Source organism: Stegostoma tigrinum, chromosome 23 (assembly GCF_030684315.1).
Source record: "Stegostoma tigrinum isolate sSteTig4 chromosome 23, sSteTig4.hap1, whole genome shotgun sequence".
Classification (NCBI taxonomy): Eukaryota; Metazoa; Chordata; class Chondrichthyes; order Orectolobiformes; family Stegostomatidae; genus Stegostoma; species Stegostoma tigrinum.
Genome location: NC_081376.1, coordinates 11,456,300 through 11,478,267, shown reverse-complemented (window position 1 = coordinate 11,478,267; position 21,968 = coordinate 11,456,300). Strand labels below are relative to the sequence as shown.

Sequence of the window (21,968 nt, the reverse complement as noted above, 5' to 3'; positions counted from 1 at the left end):
AAATTTAGAGGCATATCAACATTTTAGATATTTCAAATGTGAGTGTGAAATCTTGGCAAATGAATATAATGATTTTTCTCTTTGCCAAGCAGATTGGGTCTCAATACCATTAATATGGAGAAAGATAACCAAAGGCTACGAGTCCCGTAGAAGGATTTGTGAGTCCATGTGCATGAAGCACAAAAAGCTGGCATACAAGTTCAGCAAGTAGTAAGGAAGGCAAACTGAATAAGGAGAGATTGAGTAGGTTGGCCATGTGCACACTGGATTTCAGAAGAATGAGAGATGATGTTATTGAAGCACGTAAGATTCTTTGGGGGCTTGAAGAGCTAAATGCTGGGAAGTTGCCCCCCCCCCCCGTGAGACCACAAGGCATAATTTCAGAATAAGGAGTCACCCATTTAGAACCTTGAATTCTTTATTGCAAAGAGCTGTTGAAACTGGGTCATTAAGAATATTCAGAGCTGAGGTAGACATTTTTGATCATCAAGGGTTATAGGAAAAATGTAGGAAAGTAGAGTTGAGAACAATTAAATCAGTCATGCTCTCATTGAATGACAACAGACTTGATGGGAGGCGAACCGACTTGTGCTGCTATTTTTTGTGGTCATAATTAGCTTTGTAATTAAAACTGTAGATGTGGACAACATTCATTTACTTGTTTTTCGCAACTAGTGTGCATGGGAAAAGGAGATGCAGCTGCTACATTTACAGAAGGGAACATAAATGCTGAAAAATGTAACATTTCTGTTTTTGAAACAGGCACTGAATTAATTTTAAAGTTCGCAGTTTAATTAGTGTGCAAACACAAACAAATGCTAACTTTGTGTTGAAACATGTAATGAACATATATCCACATTGAAATTGCTTGTTGGATGTCAGAAGCAATCTGCCCCACTGGGCTGGGCTCATGGTCTCCTGGTGCAGCTTGCAGCACCTGTATTAACATCTTATTATTTCACAAGTGCATTCTTTCTTCCTTCCTTCTGTTCCATTCCTCAATTCAATGACACTCCCTCTTCTCCCCTTTCCAATCTAATCATGTTGAAACTGGTATTTAGCTCCTACCTGAGCCATTTCAACCCACTCTCTTTTCAAACAAGGACTTCACTCTTACTCATACACCCATGCTGTAGCTTTAGGGAAACTGCAGTGGATATGTAACTGAATTACGAATTCAAAGATTTTTTTAAAAAATGACAGTACCTCTCACTTTGCAGACCCAGCAGTGATCTTACACATAACAGAAACATTTACTAAAATTTTCTCTCCACAAGTACAGCCTGACCTACTGAGTATTTCCAGCATTCGTATTTTCTTTCTGATTTCCAGCATCTACCATATTTTGTTTTCAGTTTAATAATTCGGAGACCTGAACTAATGATTCAGAGAAATGAGTTCAAATCTCACCATAGCAGCTGGTGAATTTAAATTTAATTACATTACAATTGAAAGCTGATATCAGCCATGTGTTTATGACACTACTGGAGTGTTTTAAAATTACATCTAGTTCATTGTCCTTTTAGGGAGGAAGATGTGTTACATTTCTCTGGGTTAACCTGTGTGTGTCACCACACGGCATTCTGTTTGATCTCAACTGCTCTCTGAAATTGTCTAACAAGCACCTTGTTTATGCCAAACCACCAGACAAAGGTCTAATATACCAAAACCAGACTTTCCATTTGGCATCAAACTAGGCACCAGGTGTGACAAAGGCATACCCAACCCAGTTGACCTGGCATGTTCCCAGATGCTCATGCCAAAATTGGAACAGGTGACCCACAGACCATTAAAGCAACAGTCTGACCACTCAGAAAATCATACCTTGCAGCCAAATTCCCAGACATCTCAAACACCCTTACTCAGTGCCACTGACAGGGCAGACCCATCAGAGATGGTGGCACAGTGGTATCCCTCAATGTTGATGATCAGCATGAAGTCTCAAGGCGTTAGGTCAAATATAGACGAGGGAATCTGCTGATTGCTACCTACACCCTCCCTTTGCTGATAAATATTAATCATGTTGAACACAGCTTTAAAGAAGGACTGAAGATGGTGAGGATTCAGAATGCATTCCCCTGCAGGGTCTGCAAAGTTTACCCACAACAGTGGTTCACTAGCACCACAAACAACTGAGTTGGCTAAGCCCTGAAGGACGTAGCTGTCAGACTGGATTCTTGGTTGTTGATGAGAGAATAAACAGAAGGGGAAATTCCTTCTTGATTTTTGTCGTCTTCAATCTACCTGTATGGATGTACCCATTCATATTGCATCAGTGGTAGTGACAACCAGACAGTCCTTCTGGTCACAAAGTCTTGTCTTTGCCATGAGGTCACTGCCCCTTTCATATCTCTGTTGTGTTAAATTGCTTAGATGCTGATCAGATTTACTGGCAGAAAACTGAACATCCATGAGGGACTATGGGCGATCAGCAGCAGCAGGATTATATTACATCATGATCTGTAACTTTGTGTTTTGACATATCCCTCTTTTTAGTTTGCTTTCAAACAAGGAGACGAAACCTATTTCAATCAGCGTATTATCAGGAAAAAGCATATCTAAAAGTGAGATGCTATCCTGGGACATTACAAGACATATAGGCTAAACAATGGAAGTAGTGTGTTGTAGACTGAGCTAAACAATCTGACAACCAGTGGGTCTGATCTAAAGTCTGCAGTCCTGCCCCATCCAGTTGTGTGTGATGGTGGACAATTAACAATTCAATGAAGGAGAAGGCTGCACAATTATCCTCACCCGAAGTGAACAGAGAGCCCAGTACATCATTCAACAGACAAGGTTGAGCATTTGCAAACAGCTTCAGCCAGAAGTGCCAAGTGGGTATCCATTTCAGCGTCTGGGAGCCCCCAGCATCATGAATACCAGCCTTTGGCCAATTCAGTTCACTCTGTGAAGTCAAGAAATAATACAAGTCTCTGAATGCTGCAAAGGCTGTTGGGTCCCATCAACAGCCTAACAGTTGTTCTGAAAAAATGTTCCAGAGCTAGCCATGCTCATAGCCAAGTTGGTTTTAGTATAGTTACAACGCTGGCATCTACACACTGCAAAAAATTATCCGTCCCTAGGGATCAGGCAAATCCTACCTGGCCAATTACAGCCCATTATTTTGCTCTCGATCATCAGAAAAATAATGCAAGATGTTGTTGATGGTGCGGTTGAGTGGCATTTCATTAGCTGCTCATTGATGTTCAGTTTCACTACCGCCAGGGTGAGCCGATACAGACTTTGATCCAAGCACGGACAGAAGAGCTGAACTTGATAGAGTGTATGATGTCAGAGTCGTATTTGACGAAGTGTGGCATCAAAGAGCTCAGTGGGAATCTGTTGGGAGTGTTGGGGTGGGGAGGGAAAACTTTTCCCTGATTGGTGTCATACCTAGCATACAGGAAGGTGGTCTTGGTTGTTGAAGGCCAATCATCTTCGTCACAGGAAATTGCTGCAGGACCTCCTCAGGGTGGTGTCCTAGGCCTAAGCACTTTGAGTTGCTTCTTCAACAACCTACCCTCCATCATAAGGTCTGAACTGTTGATGGTTGCTGCTGATAGCACAACATTCAGCACCGTTCTCAACTTCTAAGGTACTGCAGCATTTAGTATCCAAATGTAGCAAATCCTGGACAACATTCCTGCTTGGACAGGTAAGTGACATGTTACATTTGTGCTGCACAAATGCTTTATCGAGAGCATCCAGCCATTGCCCCTTGGCATTCATTAGTATGCCTTCCATGAATTCCCCTTTATCAACATTGCGGGTTAACATTGGCCACTGAACTGGATCAACTATATAAAAGCTCTGTGGTGAAATGAAAAGGCTAAAGTCTGTTAATTCTGTAGCATATAACTTGCTTTCTGACTCTTCCCGTTTGACCATTTGCAAGGTACAAGTCAAGAATGTGATAGAATGTTCTTTTCCCTGGAGTAACGCGATTCCGATCACACTCCATGTTCAACCCCATTCAAGACTGAGTGGCTGACTTACTTGGCACTTCATGTACTCCATTGACGTTGACTCCACCACCGACACACGAACACAAGGTGCACTGCACATGTTCACCAAAGCTCCTTAGACAGCATCTTCCAAACCCATGAGCTGGACCACCAAAAAGGATAAAGGCAGCAGATGTGTTGGTGCACTACCTGCAGGTTCTCCTTCCTGACTTGGACCAATATCCTCATTCCCTCTCTATTGCTGGCTCAAAATGCTGGAATTCCTTCTCCAACAGCAATGTGGATGCCTCTACAACCAGAAAATTATAGGGGTTCAAGAAGGCAGCTCATCAAGACAATTAGGGATGATCAATAAATGCTGCCCAGCCAATGATGCCTGCACCCTGCAAATAAATTTAGTAAAAACTTAATTGGACGAATAGCATCAGTGTTGCAGCGACACAGCAAGTCAGGGGTTAGGTGTTCTATAACAGATAACTATCTTCCTAATTCTCTCGAACCTTTTCCCATTTGGCTGGATGAGTGCAGCTCCAACCATGTTCCGAAGTTGATGCCATCCAGGACATAGCAGCCCTGTGATTTGTATTCTTTCCTCCATCTTCAATGTTCATTCCCTCCATGACCAGTGTACAGTGGCAGTCGTGTATATCATTCACAAAGCATATTGTAGCAACTTAGAATCAGAGTCATGCATCACGGAAACAGACCCTTCAGTCCAACTCGTCCATGCTGACTAGACGTCCCAATCTAATCTAATCCCATTTGCCAGCATTTGTCCCATATCCCTTCAAACCCTTCATATTCATAAATCCATCCAAGTGCCTTTTAAATGTTGTAATTGTATCTGTGTCCACAAGCAGCTCTGGCAGGTCATTCGATAAATTAACCACCATCTGTGTGGATAAAGTTACCCCTTCGGTCTCTAAGTTTTTCTCCTCTCACTTTGAACCTCTGCCATCTAGTTTTGGACTCCCCCACTCCAGTTAAAAGACCTTGGCTATTCACCTATTCATGTCCCTCATTATTTTATAAACCTCTGTAAGGTCACCCCTCAGCCTCTGATGCTCCAGGGGAAAAGCCCCAGGACTTTAGCCTCTCCTTATAACTCAAACCGTCTAGTCGCAGCAACATCCTCGTGAATATTTTCTGCACCATCTCAAGTTTAACAACATCTTTTGTATACAAGCCTGACCTGTATGCATATTCCAAAAGTGACCTCAACAATGTCATGTGCAGCCATAACGTGACATCCCAACTCGTCTCCTTTGATGTGCCAAACATTGTCTTTGCAGAAGTCGTCTTTGCCAAACTTCGTGTTCACCAGCCTGCCTACTTGCGACTCCACTTGCAACAAACTATGGGCCTGCACCCCACTAGGTCTCTTGGTTTGGAAACACTCCCCAGGGCCCTACAGTTGGGATTGAGTGAATCCCTAGAACAGTAGAAGGGCAGTAGAAATGTGGTCAAGGGAAATCAGGAGGGCAAAAGGGGGACATGAGATAGCTTTGGCACATACAGTTAAGGAGAACCCAAAGTGATTCTATAAGGGCAAAAAAGTAACGAGGGAGAGAATAGGGCCCCCTAACGATTAGTGTAGCCATCTCTGTGGATTCACAGGGGATGAGTGTGAACCTGAATGAATATTTTCAGCATTTACTGTGGAGAAGATCTCAGAATCTAGGGAACCTGGGGAAATAAATATTGATGTCTGGAAAAGAGTTTCTAGGGAAATCCCCAGAACGTGATCAGGTGTTTGCCAGATTGTGTGGGAAGCTACGGAAGAGATTGTTGGGCCTTTTGCTGAGATATTTGCATCGTCAGTAGCCACTGGTGAGGTGCTGGAAGACTGAAGTTTGGCTAAAATGGTGCCATTACTTCAGAATGGCTATAAGGACAAGTCAGGACACTATAGATGGGTCAGCCTTGCTTTAGTGGTGGGTCAGTTACAGGAGAGGATTCTGAGGAACGGGATCTATGTGCATTTGAAAAGACTAGGACTGATTAGGGATAGTCAACATGGCTTTGTACGTGGGAGATCATGTATGACCAACTTCATTGAGTCTTTTGAAGAAATGAAGAAGATTGATGTAGGCGGAGCAGTAAACATTGTCTGAATGGACTTCAGCAAGCTGTTCAACATGGCATGGCAGACTGGTTAGTAATGTTAGATCACTTGGAATCCAGGGGGAGCTCGCCAATTGGGTGCAAAATTGACTTAAATTTAGGAGACAGGGTGATGGTCGAGGACTGTTTTTCAGACTGGAAGGCCTGTGACCAGTGGTGTGCTACAAGGATCAGTGCTGGGTCTACTGCTTTTAGTCATTTATAGAGAAGGAGCAATACTTGACCTTCTGTTGGGAAATGAAGCAGGGCAAGTGACTGAGCTGTCAGTGGGGAAGCACTTTGGTGCTTTAAAATAGTCAAGTAAAAGGATAGAACTGATCACAAATTTAAGGTTTAAATTGAAGTAAGGCCAATTTTGTCGGTATTAGACAAGAACTTTCAAAAGTTGTCTGTGGAGGCTGTTTGCAGGTAAAGGGACAGCTGGGAAGTGGGGTGCCTTTAAGAATGAGAGAACAAGATTTTGGAGACAGTGTTCCTTGTAGTATGAAAAGCAACTCTGGTAGGTGTAGGGAATGCTGGATATCTAGTGAAATTGAGGCTCTGTTTAAGAGAAGAAAAAGGCATATATCTGATAGCTAACCATTTTCAGTACTTTGCACTTAGAAGGTCAAGGGTTGTAGATCTACAGGAAAAGAATCTTCAAGTTTCCCTCCAAGCCATTCGTTATCTTGACGCGAATACATTCACCACTACATCGTCAAAATTCTGGCAGTCTTTCCCTATTACCACTATGGGCGCCCACACCCACACAAGCTGTACTGGTGTAAGAAGCTGGCTCACCTCCACCACTAGACAGAGGTAGCAATAATTTCTGGCCTTAAGGTGATATTTACAGTCATTAATCAATAAATACAACTCGTACGGCTTCAGTTTAAGACAGGTGTGAGATAAACTTGCGACAACCAATTTGTCAACATCTTCCCACCTTCCCAAAAGTGGCAATGTTGCTTAAAAAGCAGAAATTTGTCCTTATGTGAAGTAATACAACAATTCTTAATTCATTTGAATGAAACCGCAGTAAGCCTGAACCTTAAATAAACAAGAAAATCACTTTTTCTGTTGCTAGTTGTGAACTTCGATCATGAAATACTTTTTGGTAAGGTTTTAAAGCATTTTATTAACTTGGTAAGATGGCTTATGTTGTATGCAAGACCAATAGGGGTTACATTGTTACAGCTCACTGCACTTGTTAACTTTCCATGTGCCAAAGTACATTGGATGAGAAGACACTTAGCATAGTTCCCCTTTTGTTTTAGTAAGCAATAAGTGATATGGTCAACATTGAAGTGCTGGTGGGTGACTATACTTTCAGCTAAAACATGTTATACTTTATTTGCAGGTATGTGAAACATTTGGAGTGCTTTGTTTTTGTTCATTGCATGGTGATGGCTGAGCAAGTAGTGGAGGAGGAGATAATCAACGTTTCAATGTACCAGGGAGATTCCCACAGTGGTAGGTACTGCATTGCAATAATGTTGCTGTTTCATATATTGAGTTATAATTTTTGTGTGTTAAATGTTGACAAAAATGGTATGCACGCTGGAGCTCCTTTCACATAATGTTTCATGTGATTACAATTGACATTCCTTAAACCTTGCTCCTTTGTGGCTATCTTTCCATTTGTTGTATTTGTGCATTTCATTGCACAGAATATTTAAGGAAGGAACATTCAACCCCTCTTCATTCAATTAAATTACAGCTGATGTGTATCTTAACACTAGTTCTTTTACTTCCCTAAATATGTAACCTCCTTGCTTAACAGATCTAATAATCAGTTTTGACTTTTGAAATGACTCTTGGCCTCTACAACTTTGTTGTAAGGTATTCCAGACTTACATTACCCCAATTACATTTACCAGATTCATATAAAAGGTTATTTGCATCAGAAGTGCAAATCAGTTTAGATTTTCTATAAGACAGATTAGTTATACAGCTCCATCATCGGAATAAGTTAGAATTCATACAAATTTTGTGTTTTGTTACATGAGCGATTATATTTGGAATTTTAAGTGACAATATGTTTTCCTGATTACTAGAATAACCATTTAGGTTGAATGCTTGGAAGTTACAGTTGTTAGAGAAAATGGCAGTTTTTTTTAAGCTTTGGCTGCCTGTTGATGAGAGAACCATGAAATTGTTAAGCAGGAGGAGGCCCTAATTGAGAAGTGAGTCTGTCATAGTCAGCTTCCAAGTCTTGTGCTGTTTTTATTTAATATTTGAGGTTGTTGCTGAATTTTCCAAATGGAAAAATGACTGTGTAGTTGTTATTAACCAAGTTAAAAAATGTTCTTTTCAAGTATCTCTCCTCTTAGTTATTTCATCATTCCCTTCTTGCTGGAGATTTTGAATGGATGAAATTGCATCCATTTCAAATGTTTTTGACACTTAGACAACACGGTGTGAACACAGCAGGCCAAGCAGCATCAGAGGAGCAGGAAAGCTTGACGTTTCGGGTCGGGACCCTTCTTCAGAAATAGGGGAGCGGAAGGGGATTCTGAAATAAGTGGTGGGGGGGAGGCGGGTAGAAGATGGATAAAGGAGAAGATAGGGTGAGAGGAGACAGACAGGTCAAAGAGGCAGGGTTAGAGCCAGTGAAGGTGAATGGAGGTGGGGAGTTAGGGAGGAGATAGGTCAGTCCAGGGAGGTGGGATGAGGTTAGTGGGTCGGGGATAGAGGTGGGGCTTGAGGTGGGAGGAATGTTTAGGGAGGCGGGGACTAGCTGGGCTGGTTTGGGCATGTGGTCGGGGAAGGGGAGATTTTGACGCTTGTGAAGTCTGCATTGATACCCTGGGGCTGCAGAGTTCCCAAGCGAAATATGAGATGTTGTTCTTGCATCTTTCGGGTGGCGTCGTTATGGCAATGCAGGAGGCCCAGGATGGACATGTCGTCCGAGGAGTGGGGGTCAGGGCGGTGTGGGGGACATTGAAATGGTTCCTGACTGGGAGGTGTAGTTGTTTGTTGTGAACTTGACATTTATTTCTGTTCCATTGAAACTGATGCTTACCCTGACCTGAAACTTTGCAACTACCATGCAGTTTATATCTGGGAGCCACATTGCCTTTTGTTACCAAATCTTTCTGGCACAGATATGCTGCTCCTAAGACCGTACTGCATGTTGGTGAGATTTTTCAGTTTTCTGGAGGCGCTGTATTGAAATTACACATTTATTCGCCTCTTTGCCCTTCACCCGTTAGGAGTGGAATTGAATTTGATGCACTTTATTTTAGAATAACTCCTTACAGCTAGCCAAAAGAAAACAAAATGTACAGCACATCAACTAGATTCAATCCCACCTCAACTAAAAGGAGTAGCCTATGCAGCCATGCTCCCACTTTGTGCTTCTTTAGCCAATGCACGCTGAATCCAGAATATTTTGAAATAGTTGCAACTTTGTGGTTTATCATTCATATCTACTAAATGCAATTTCCCTTCAGTGCGATACAAAGTTTTGAAGGGACTCCCGAGGAAATTACATTGGTCAGATAATTCAGTCAAGAAGTGGCATTTCCAGACGAGAGCAAGATGAATAACACTAATTGTTTCAATAATTGGCAAGTACATGTATCATTCCAAAAGGCAAACCAGTTTGCTGTTTGGCCTTATTTTCATCCTATTGAAGGAAAGGGGCAGACAGAAGTTAAGAGTCATTATTGTAACAACAGTACCTCTGCTTTTTTTGTAAAACTTAGGTTGACAGTTTAGTCTGTTAATGTTCTGCAAGAAAATGTTGCAACAAGTGGGTTTGTGATTCTTTAATAAAAAGTATTTGAGCAAGTTGGGTAATGCAGAACCAACCATTTGCCATTGCCGTTACCAGCCCCAGCCCCTGGGAAGACCACCTGTCCCCATCTACAACTTGAGGGAAGTGTTCCCAACTCCATTTGTGCTTTACCTTGTCATTTTCCAGTCATTCTGCTCTGTTCCCATTTTTCCAATGATTCTACTCTGCTGTGGTCCTGATCTGTATCACCCACTATCTGAAAGAAACTCCTTCCTGTGTCCTGGAAAATCAATTAATAAATATTATAAACATCTCTCGACGACCAGGTCATCTTTCCCCAATTTTTGTTCCAGTATGGAGAGACCCTCGCAATACGCCAGTCATCACCATCTCTGATGACTCTGACTCAGATGATGATCCTCCAGTTGTGGCCATCAAGAATCAACTCGCAGAGGATCAAGATGTTGTACTCATTGAGGTATTATGCTTTATTCTAGAACCTTCTGTTTAGGGAAATGGATTTACTCAGTATGTATTAGTATAAATAGCATGATGGTGCTTCAGTAAGGTGGCAGGAATTGGGGGCCTTTTTGGGGGTTGACAGCATTGGCCAGGAAGACCTAAGCTATTGATTTCGGCAAGAGGAAACTCAATGGCTGTACTTCTGGCTCAAACATAGAAATGTATGAACAGGAGCAGAGGTAGACCATTTGATCCCTAGGGACTGCTCCACTGTTCAGAAAGCTCGTGGCTGATTTGTTTGTGTTTTGAATTCCACATTTTTATCAAACCCTGATAACCTTTGATTCTCGTTTGACAAAGGGAATCAATCTATCTCTGTTGTAAAAATATTTAATAACCCCTGCATTCTCCACCTTCCGAGCTAAAAAGTTCCAAAGTTGCACAGTACTCTGAGAATTTACCCTCATTTCAGTCCTAAAAAGGGGCCCCTACTTTTGAAATGGTGCCCGTTAGTTCATGACTGACTCGCAAGAAGAAACATCCTTTCACATTCACCTTGTCGAGAGCATTCAGGATCTCAAAACACTTGGATCAAGTCACCCTTCACCCTTCTAAACTGTAGTGGAAATAGCCCCGTTTGCCTAACCTATCCTCACGTGTCAACCCAGGTATCGCTCTAGTGAACCTGGATGAACACAGGCCAAGCAGCATCCTAGGAGCACAAAAGCTGACGTTTCGGGTCTAGACCCTTCATCAGAGAGCCAGTTCCCATTATCTCTGATCATTCTAGTGAACCTTTGCTGATCTACCTCCACTACATTTACATCTTTCCTTGGATAAGGAGACCAAAACTGCATACAGTATTTGAGATATTATCTCATCAATGCAAACAGTAGATAAATACAGAATGATCTGTTTTTTCTTTCTGGTGTGTAAGTTCAGACCATTGGGAAAAAATCTAAAATGCAGAACCATGTTGTACAGGAGTTAAATCGAGAAGCACTTCTTTTCTCACGTGCATTAGCAATCTGGAACTCTTTCCCCAAAATTGGGTCAGTCTTAAAAAGTGTATTATGATGATTTCTGATTTTGGACTGAAGTGGGCAAAGGACAGGTTTAAAAACAAACTATTATGACACTACTCTGTACACTGTTGGTTCAAGCAGTTTAAACCTTTTTATAAATATGCTGGAACTGTATACCAAGGGAGATTTGACCAGCAAGAAATAACTGGTCTGTGAAATACTGACTAGTTAGCCACGACACAGTTCATTTACCTGTCAACAATGATGTGATTGGCTCCCAGGCAATAGAATAGCTTTGTGTGTAAATACTTGGATCAGAAGCCAGCAGATCTTTGGAAGGGAAGGTGCTGTGTTTGCTCTACAGCAGGCGCTCAAGCCTTAAAATAGCCAGTTTATTTCCCCTTACTTGTAATAAACTGAGACTTTTATGAAAACTCTCAGAACAAGTAACAATACTTGGAGACGAAAGATCAAGAAGTACCATTCTGATCAGCGAAAGGTTCATTGCAACAAAGCCCAGGGATAAGGATTACTGAATTGCCTCCCAGCCTTTATCTCTTCCCACAACACCCTTTTTATGCCTGCCTCTGTGCGTGCGGAAGGGAAATTTAGTAGTGGGTTAGAATTTTAGCTAGTGGAGCCATGCTATTAGTTCAGTTATTTATCTGAAGTTACAATATGTTTATTTGCAATAAATTCATTTTTGTTCATTACGACCTGAGCCTGAAAGACAGGTAAATTGGGGAATTCACTGTACTTCTTGAAATCTGTGACTTCTGTGACGACTCCAGAAATAGCTTGATTTCCAAGAAGCTACCTCGTTGAGTTTGACAATTTTTTGCTTAATAAGTTATCATAGAATCTGGTGCAAAGGCAGTTAGGTGAGTTTCAATTACAGATCTGCTGTGATCTCATGGATAGGTGGTGCAATAAGGCATATTCTGTTGTTTGTTTCTATTATCCATAACAATGAAATGGTGATCTAAAGACAATATGCCTTTTGGATCAGATTATCATTGTCAATAAACAACAATGTACTAGGCTATTAAGTGGGAAAGGGAATGTCCAAATGTTGTGATATACTGTATACCTTAAATGTAAATCAGTTGGGGGAGAAAAGGGATAATCTAATTTGCTCATAATTGTCACTATAATTAGTTGCAAGTGAATAGAGACACTATTTTATGTAGTTTTGTTTCTGTTCATTCCTTTGCAAGCCTCTTTATACAGTGCAGCTCAAGATTTAAATTACAGATTATTAACTTTTTTCAAATATGCCTTTTTTCTACTTGGTGTTAGCTCCATTTGGTGCATTTGTTGAACTTGTGATAGATTCTGAAATAATAGTACCAGACTGTTTGCAATAGTACAAGCTCGGTCTAAAGTAGCCTGATTTGCACTAACTCAACTAATTGAACTTTAAATCTGACCTGGAAAAGGTGGGGGATTCTGGGGTGGGATAGGGCTTGGAGTGGGTCATATTGTGAGGCATGTGGACTCAGAAAGGATTGTGTTGGATCTAGGGCTGGGGATGGACTTTGGGTAGGGGATTGTCCCATCAGTGGTCACATGGAAGAGCTTGGTGATGGATTCGGGTTGGATGGGGTGTAGGAGTTTGGGGGCATGGATGGAAGATAACCAAGTGTATGGTTGGGTGCGATTCGTTCATCTGAATTGGGATGTTAGGCGGGTGGTGATCAATTGTGTTTAGGATGTGCTGGGAATGTGGTCAGCACTGAGTGAAGGCATGGTTGTTCAGGAGTGGGATGTCAGGTCAGTTCAGTTCAGGTTGAAGGTGAATGGCGTTGGGTTAGAGTTAAGTATCATGTCAGACTGGGTTGGGCTTGTTGGGGTCATGTGTGGTACCTCTTGTGGTGAGGCTGTGGAAATTTTGGGGCAGTTAGGATTGGAAGGTGCATGGGTTGCATTGGAGGTGGGCTGGAGGATCAGTCTTGAGCAGATGTGAAATTAAATCACTCAGAGACTTTGGACAGGAATGTGTGAAGGTTGGTGTGTCTGGTCAGATTGATTGGGGTGAGACATTTTGATGGGTGGAGCGAGGGATGGAATTATATACTGTTTGAGGGTTTCAGATGCAACATAATTGACTGGAAGTTGAAAAGTACCAGGCAAATCCGTGGTGGTCAATGTATCAGGATATCTGGGTATTCAGCAGAGCATCTTTCAGGGTACGTTACTGTGACAGCTACCTTCCATTCAGAAGATTTGGACCATTGTCTTTCTACTCCTTATGAAGTGGAATGACTTTTGAAGTCTGATAAAAGTTTACATTTGGCTTGTAGTTCTGAAGAAAACTGAGATAGTTAAAATTTTTAGGCTGATAGAAAAAGAGACATATATATGTTCCAGAATTTCCTCTGGGGTCCTTCTACACTGGCACCCCAGCTTCAGCAGTAATTCAGTGGGGACTACTTTTAAATTGGTAAAAATGGTATGTGCTATGATTCCTGCTAGAATTTCAGTGGCACAATTGCAGTATCCCCAAGGAAATTCAGTCCCTTTATATGTTTAACAGTTTGGCCCTTAGCTTTATCAGACTCCATTTTACCCACTTATCTTTTGTCAAATCACTTGCAGACCCCTGTAAGACAAATTCGACCTCCTATCATCATCCGACCTGCATCGGAATGGCGAAATATGCAACAAGAGGAACAGCGAAGGGAAAACTTTGGAGGAAATGAAAACTTTGAGGAGGATCGGAGTTGCATCTTGGTGGCACAGCATAAAATTACGTCCGAGTTAGTGGCAGTAAAGGCAGAACCTAACCAAGCCCACCCTCAGCTGGCCACCAGAAATCAGGACATTGCAGCAGGTGAACAACAACATATTGCACAAAGGAACCAGGAACAAAATCAGGTGGACCCCGGAGTAGTTGCTGGTCCTCCTCGGGATGTGCAGGCTCCTGAAGTCCAAGCAAATGAAATTGAACTACTGGGCATTCCACTTTTTCCACCAGCTAAGGTGCCGCAAACTGAACAGGAAGAAGCTTCAGTGAGACTGGTGAGGGAGCAAGATCCTGTGTTACCTCAGCCAGATATTTTACAGGACCCAGTACGAGAACAGATTCAGCAAATTGGTAATGAACACATTGGGCAGGGACACCAAGGGGAGGATGTATTAGAAAATATAATAATGGACTTGGAGAATTTTGAGGAAGCTGCTGGTGAAGGCAAGGAAATCTTAAGGTCACTTGTGAAAGAAACAGTAAGTGTTTACCTCTGTACATTATGAATTGCATGCTTAGCCAGTTTAATTTGCTTTAATGTTTGACAAACCAACTTACGTGTTTCTTTCATTTCTTGAAGAAACATTGGTATTCATGAGACCTCATTTGGAGTATTTTCAAGAGGTTTACATAGAAACATAGATAGTAGGAACAGGAGTAGGCCATTTGGCTCTTCAAGCCTGCTCCACCATTCAACATGATCACAGCTGATTGTGCAACTCAGCATCCTGTTCCCTCTTTTTGCATCATACTCTTTGATCCCTTTTAGCCCTAAGAACTCTATCTGTCTCCTTCTTGAAACCATTCAATGTTTTGGCCTCAATTGCTTTCTGTCACAAAAAATTCCATCACACTCCGGGTGAAGAAATTTCTCCTCATCTCAATCCTAAATGACCTACCTGGTTCTGGACTGCACAGTCATCAGGGACATCTTGCATTTATGCTGTCTAGTCCTGTTAGAATTCTTTTGGTTTCAATGAGATCCCCTTTTATTCTTCTAAACTACAATGAATATAGTCTGTTCTGATTTGTCAGCCCTGCCATCTGAGAAATCAGTCTGGTAAACCTACGTTGCACTTCCTCCTTAGCTAGAACATCATTCTTTGGATAAGGAGACCAAAACTGTGCACAGTACTCCAGATGTGGTCTCACCAAGACTGTGTACAATTGCGGCAAGCTTCGTTAATGAAGGACGTACTTTCTTTGGAAGTAGTTCCCTTGACTGATTTCCGGTTTTAGAGGGTTTTCTAGTTTAAAAAGTTTTGAGTTGGTTGTTTCTGTACGAGAATTGAGAAAAATGAGAGATGTTATTGAAACATACAAGACTTTGATGTAGCTTAAGACTGTAGTTGCTCTGATGAGAGTTTCATCATGTGGGAAATTTAGAATTAAAGGGCACAGTTTAAAAAAGATATACAAAATGGAAACAAACCTTTGGTCCAACTCATCCATTGCGACCAGACATCCCAGTCTGACCTAGTTCCATTTGCCAACATTTGGTCCATATCCCTCTAAACACTTCCTTTTAATGGACTGTTTTAGATACAATTACAACATTTAAAACGTATCTGCCTTCACTACTTCCTCCGGCAGCGCGTTCCATACACGCACCATGCTCTGTGAAAAAGTTACCCCTCAGGACCCTTTTTAAAATGTTGCTTTCTCACCTTCAACCTCTGCAACCTAGTTTTGGATTTACCTACCCAATGGAAAAGGTATTCACGCTATCCATGCCCCTTATGATTTTATAAACCTCCATAACGTCGCCCCTCATCCTTCGACACTCCAAAGGTTAAAAAAACCCACACTATTCAGCCTCCCCCTATAATTCAAACCTACAGTTTGATATGTTGGATAGATTGTCTATGAATAGTGCAAAATATGATTCTGCTGCTGCTGATGGCCCACTGTGCCTCATGACACCTAGTTCTGAGTTGCTAAGTCCATGGAATTCCTTTCCATTCAGCAATGGTAGCTAGATCACTGAATAAACCAGAGGGTGAGTTCGACAATTTTTGATGAATAAGGGAGTTGAAGGTAATGAGGCAGTGAAGAAATTGGAGTCAGGCCATAATTGGATCAGTCACAAGGCATTGGTAGAGATGGATACAATTGCAACATAATGTTGTACCTTTGTTTAAAAACGGTTGTAAGGAGAAATTGGGGAACTCTAGACCTGTGAGTCTGACTTCAGTTGTGGGTAAATTGTTGGTGGTGACTTTAAAAGATAGGATATATGAGCATTTAGACAGGGAAAATTTGATTAGGGATAGTCAGCATGGTTTTATGCGAGGAAATTCGTATTTCTCAAAATTGTTTCAGCTTTTTGAGGAAGTTACTAAAAAGATTGAGGGCAGAGCAGTAGACATTGTTTACTTGGACTTTAGTGAAGCCTTTGATAAGGTTCTGCATGGTTGACTAATTAGCCAAGTTAAGACAAATGGGATTTGGAGTGAGCTTGCCAATATGATACGTATTTGGCTTAGCATCAGGAGACAGTGGTAGAAGGTTGCTTTTTGGACTGGAGGCCTGTAACCAATGGTGTTCTCGAGGGATCGGTTCAGGACCCCCGATAAAGTTTTTGAGAAGATTTCATTCTTTTAGATATAAAGGCCAACATTCCATTAGACCTGGGTTACTTTCTATGCATGACCCTTAGATCCCAAATCTGTCTGCACTGTTTTTTCCTAGCTTTCTGCTGTATTAAGTATCCCTTATTCTGTCTCTCTTTTAAAGTCAAAAGTGGATGAGTTTATATTTGCTTCTTTGAACTCCATTTGCCACAAATTTTCCCAGTGATGAATCTGCTAAAATTCTCTGTTATGCTTACCTGAAGGTTAGACCCTCTGCGTGTCCTACACTCGCAATGTGTTTACCTAGACTATATACTCAAACTGAAGTGGAACTTCAATCCTAAACGTTAGCCTTGGAAGACTAGCTCCATCCTATTTTATGCTGATAATTTCAGGAAATCTATTATTGTAGCACAGAACAAAAAACTTAGCATTTCACTAAGCATTGCTTTCCTGTATCTGTGAAATCAGAGAATTAAAATATTCAGTGATAATGGGAACTGCAGATGCTGGAGAATCCAAGATAACAAAGTGTAGAGCTGGATGAACACAGCAGGCCAAGCAGCATCTCAGGAGCACAAAAGCTGACGTTTTGGGCTTAGACCCTCCTTCATCTCTCTCTGATGAAGGGTTAGGCCCGAAACATCAGCTTTTGTGCTCCTGAGCTGCTGCTTGGCCTTTTGTATTCATCCAGCTCCACACTTCATTATCTTTAATTAAAATATTCACTTGCTTTTATTGATTTGATTGTTAGTCATCTGATACCAATTGAATGTTCTTGTTTGTCCATACATGATGCTAAAGTGGGACAAGGCTATAGCTCAAAAGTTTCTCTGGCATTCTTTTTTAAAAAAAATCTTTCTGCTTATTTATCATAGACTTCAAAAATACATTATTTATGTCTTTTTCATGGCATTTACTGTGCTTACAAGCTAGCTTAAAGTTTGTCTCTTGACTCTGCTGATCTTAATCAGCATGTTTACCCATCACTCATATTTGCCAGACTTTTCCCTCATGTTAGTTTGATTACCATTTCAGGTGCAGACAGTGCAGTGTGCGTTCCTGAGACCCAGTGATTTGTCAAGATTTTCTTTGCAGTTTTAGTTTTCCCTGTCCAGGCTGTCTCATTATGTAGAACAAGCCCCTCTTGTGTAGAAGACTTTAAAACATATACCAAGTTGCAATCAGACCAGTCTAATTGCCTGAACAGAGGTCTTTTCAGTTATCTGAAGTCGTTCTGTGGTGGTTTAGTCGTGTCATAATGCAGTGCTTAATAAATGACGCAACAGTAAACAATGTAGTGCAGAGATGTTTTATATTGTGCAATCATGGCTACTGTAAACTATCAATAATGTGGAAAAAAGTTATAGAATGCAACATTAAATGCAATTTTAATTTTAACAATACAAATATATTACTAGAATGTGAAAGTGATGTTCAAACAGTTGGATTTGCTAATCAAGAATGATGTAGGAAAAGCAAGCATCTGAAAGGCTGCCCTTTTAACCTTTCATGCTACTGCATTTATTTTTCCAAGTGGTTCCAGCTGTCATTTTTGTTTTTGTCCTGGGTGAATATATCACCTGTCTGTAATTTTTAACAGAAGGCAGTGTTGATCTTGGCTAAGTGATCACACTGTTGTTGAAATTAAAAGGTTGTTGACTTAATCATCTTTTGCGATGTTCTACTGCAGTACAAAGGGAATGTACTGTGTTGTTGGGCCGGTTGCCTTCAGAGTAATACATTAAACTTGAGGTCTCACCTATGCTGTCAAGTGGATGCAAAAGATTTCTTGGCACTACAAGAACAAAAGCAGAGGCATTTTCCTGGTTTTTTGGACCAACATTCATACTTCAATTGACACTTGGAAATAAACAAATCATGTTTTTTTTATTGTTATGGGACCTAGTCATACTGAAATTGACTGTTCTGTTTCAGTTTTTACAAAATACTTCATTGCCATGACACTCATTGTAGTCATCATTTAAATACAAGTTTGGCCGTTAATAGATCCCTAAATAATTTTGCAATTCTTGTGTAAATGCTGGTATTCAACCTTGCTGTATTATTCTTTCTTTCTGGGACCTACTTTGATCACCAGAGGCAGGGATTAATTTATCCTGCATGTGTGGAAATAAACTTTCTTTCTCTGGTCTTTGTTTCCTTCTTTGCCTCATCCTTAGTTACAAAACAAATGTTTTTTGCTTGGTTCACCTGCTCTTATGGTTCCTAAACTGGAATTTTCCTCCTTGGCAATCCCTTCAAATTTGTTAATGCTTCTGTATATGTCAGATACAACGTAGTAGCAATCAGAGCACCTGGGGGACAGGGATAATATCAGTATCCAAAAAAGGTAAATTTTTTGTTGCAAGGTTGTGATATCTTGTCACCGCCTCGGAGTATCCTCCATACTCCCTAATTCACACCAAGTTTCATTGCTGTACTCGCTGATCTCCGATTTTGCTTCCAAGTCAGGCAGCCCCCTTGATTTTTAGAATTCTCATCCTAGTTTTCAAATATCTCCGTGATCTGACCTTCCCATTTCCGCAAACATTACAGTCTTAAGGCCTCCTGAGATTTCTGAGTCATAGATTCATAGCCATACAGCATGGAAACAGATCCTTTACTGACCATGTTCCCAAACTTAACTAGTCCCACTTGCCTGCCCTTGTCTCATTATCCTTTTATACCATTTCCGTTCATGAACTTCTCCAAATGTCTCTTAAACATTGTAACTGTACCTGTATCCCACCACTTTCTTTGGTAGTTCATTCTGCACGAACCACTCACTGTGCTTTTTAAAAAAAAAAGTTGCCCCACAGGTTCTTTTCAAATCTTTTTCCTCTCACCTTAAAAATATGTCCCTTAGTTTAGAACTTCCCCATCCTAGGGAAAAGACTCTTGTCATTCACCTTATCTGGCCCCTCATGATTTTATAAACCACCCCCCGCAATATCCTATGCTCCAGTTAAAAAAAAAAGTCCCAGCCGTTCCAGTCTATTTTTCATAACTCAAATCTTCCATTCCTACAACATCCTGATAAATCTTTTCTGAATCCTCTGCAGTTTAATAATACCCTTCCTATGACAGGGTAACCAGGATATCTCTCAGTAGTCCAGAAGAGGTCTCACCAATGTCTTGGACAACTTCAACATGAAGTTCCAACTCCTGTACTCTTAATGTCTGAGCAATGAAGGCGAGTGTGCTAAACATCTTTTATAAACACCATGCCTGCCTGTGATGCAAATTTCAAAGAATTATTTACCTGAACCTTTAGGACTGTCTGTTATACAAATTACTCAAGTTTAATTATGAGTCCTACCCTTGTTTGTATTGCCAAAATGCTATACTTCGCATTTATCCAAATTTAAACTCCATCTGCAACTCCTCAGCTCATTGACCCAATTGATCAAGATCTCTTCGTAATCCTAGATAACCTTCTTCACAGTCCACTATACCACCAATTTTGGTATCCTCTGCAAAACTACTAACCATGCCTCCTATATTCTCGTCCAAATCATTTATATAAATGACAAACAAAAGTGGACCCAGTACTGACCCTTGTGGAACACTTGCTGGTCTCGGGCGTCCAATCTGCACAGCAACACCCCCTCCACCACCCTCTCTCCCACCGTGAAGCCAATTTTGTAACCAGTTGGCAAGCTCACTCTGAACCCCATGTGATCAATTTTACTAATTGGTCTACCCGTGCGGAAACTTGCTGAAGGCTTTAGCAATCGTGCTTTTTGCCTAATCTTTGGAATTCCGGCAAACCCATGGCCTCTATCACCACCTTCACAGTTGTGAAAAGCTCTCTTTTCACCAAGCTTTTGGTCATCCATCCTGACATCATCTTGTGTGGCTCTGTGTCTAATCGCTTCTGAAGCATTGTCAGAAATTTGACTGCATTAAGAATGTTGTATAAATGCACGCTTTTGTGTCAGCATTTAATTTTGGTGTCTGGAAATACATAAATTTAGGAGTTTATTGAAGCATTTGTCATTCTGTATTCGTGGCTTATATTTTGTCTGTTAAAATTCCTCTGTTCTTTCAGCCAAAATGTAGCAGTAGTTCCTTTTACTTGAACAACTGTTTTCACAAAGCTCATAACCGTGTTTGAAAGTGAACTGCTGTGTAGGTTATGAACAATTTTACATTGTAAGAAATTATGGGAAAGCTGACTTCACTGGAGAAAGTAATTTGTAAGTGGAGAAGAAAGGGCAGGATAATCCATTGTTAAAGGTCTTAGAATGACTTGAACACATACCTGACTGTAAAAGAATTTATTTTGGTAATTTTCTTAAGACAAATTTTCTTGATCTGTAATCTCACATGCTTTGGTACCATCAAACCAATGAGTCAGCCTTGGTTCATTGACTAGGTGAGCATGCCAGGAGTAGCTCGAAGTATATTTAAGATTGAGGTGCCAATCTGGTGATGGTGCAACCCAGAATTCTGTACCTGATAGCAGAAATAAGTGATCCCAGAGCACTGGATCAGGTCAAAGCTCTGCAATCATTCTACCTCATGAAGGCTGGTAGACAATTCATACTAACTGGAGAACAGGGTTACGTTCTTAATGACTGAACTCGGTGCATGTGTGACAAAGACCAACTACTTTCAGGCAAAATTGTTAAGTCATCTCAGCTATCTCCTAATGTCCTCATTTCACATTGGCACTCTTAAGTAAAATTCACGTAATATCAAGAAACAATAAAGCTAATGTGATATAGCAAAGGCCCCAACACTTTCTATAGTGCTGAGGAGTTGTACACCACAAGCCACACTTCTAACCAAACTCTAACACGACTGATACAATACTGACATCTACCCAGTAAAGTGAAAAATTTGTCTCGTATGACATGGCTGCTAAAACAAGACTAATCTGACCTGGCCAATTTCTGTCCCATCAGACTGTTTTAATCATAAGTATGATGGTTGGAGTTGTCAGAAATTTTATAAATCAACAATTGATCGAGAATAACCTGTTAAATGCAGCTTAATTTAAGATCGTCCAAGATTACTGTGTTCTATACCTCTTGATCTGAACACAGCTGAATTACAGAGATGGCTTGAGTGTGTCATGGTCAAAAATCCCACATACAAGATTAATGTGAAAAATCGAGGTGCGTGTGATTGGAGTTAGTGAGATAGAGATGGATAGAAAATTGGTTAGCAAATAAGAAACACAGGAATAAATGGGTCTTTTTTGAATGGCAGTGATCAAAGATGTTGCGATGTGATTTGAATAGGTTGGATGAAGGGACAGATGCAGTATAGTGTGGATAAATGAGAGGTTATCCACTTGAATAGCAAAAATTGGAAGATGGATAATTATTTAAAGGCTGTAAA

The 21,968-nt window shown here is 40.8% G+C and overlaps 1 protein-coding gene across 1 annotated transcript in view; it reads left to right on the top strand.

The window, feature by feature from the left end:
- Nucleotides 1-21,968, top strand: part of rnf216 (ring finger protein 216) — a 191,603-nt gene that overhangs the window by 25,232 nt on the left and 144,403 nt on the right. The window contains exons 2-4 of the mRNA XM_048552721.2: nt 7,429-7,541; nt 10,164-10,288; nt 13,896-14,522. Coding sequence (XP_048408678.1) covers nt 7,469-7,541; nt 10,164-10,288; nt 13,896-14,522 — 825 coding nt within the window. The 5' untranslated portion in view covers nt 7,429-7,468. The remainder of the gene's footprint in view (nt 1-7,428; nt 7,542-10,163; nt 10,289-13,895; nt 14,523-21,968) is intronic.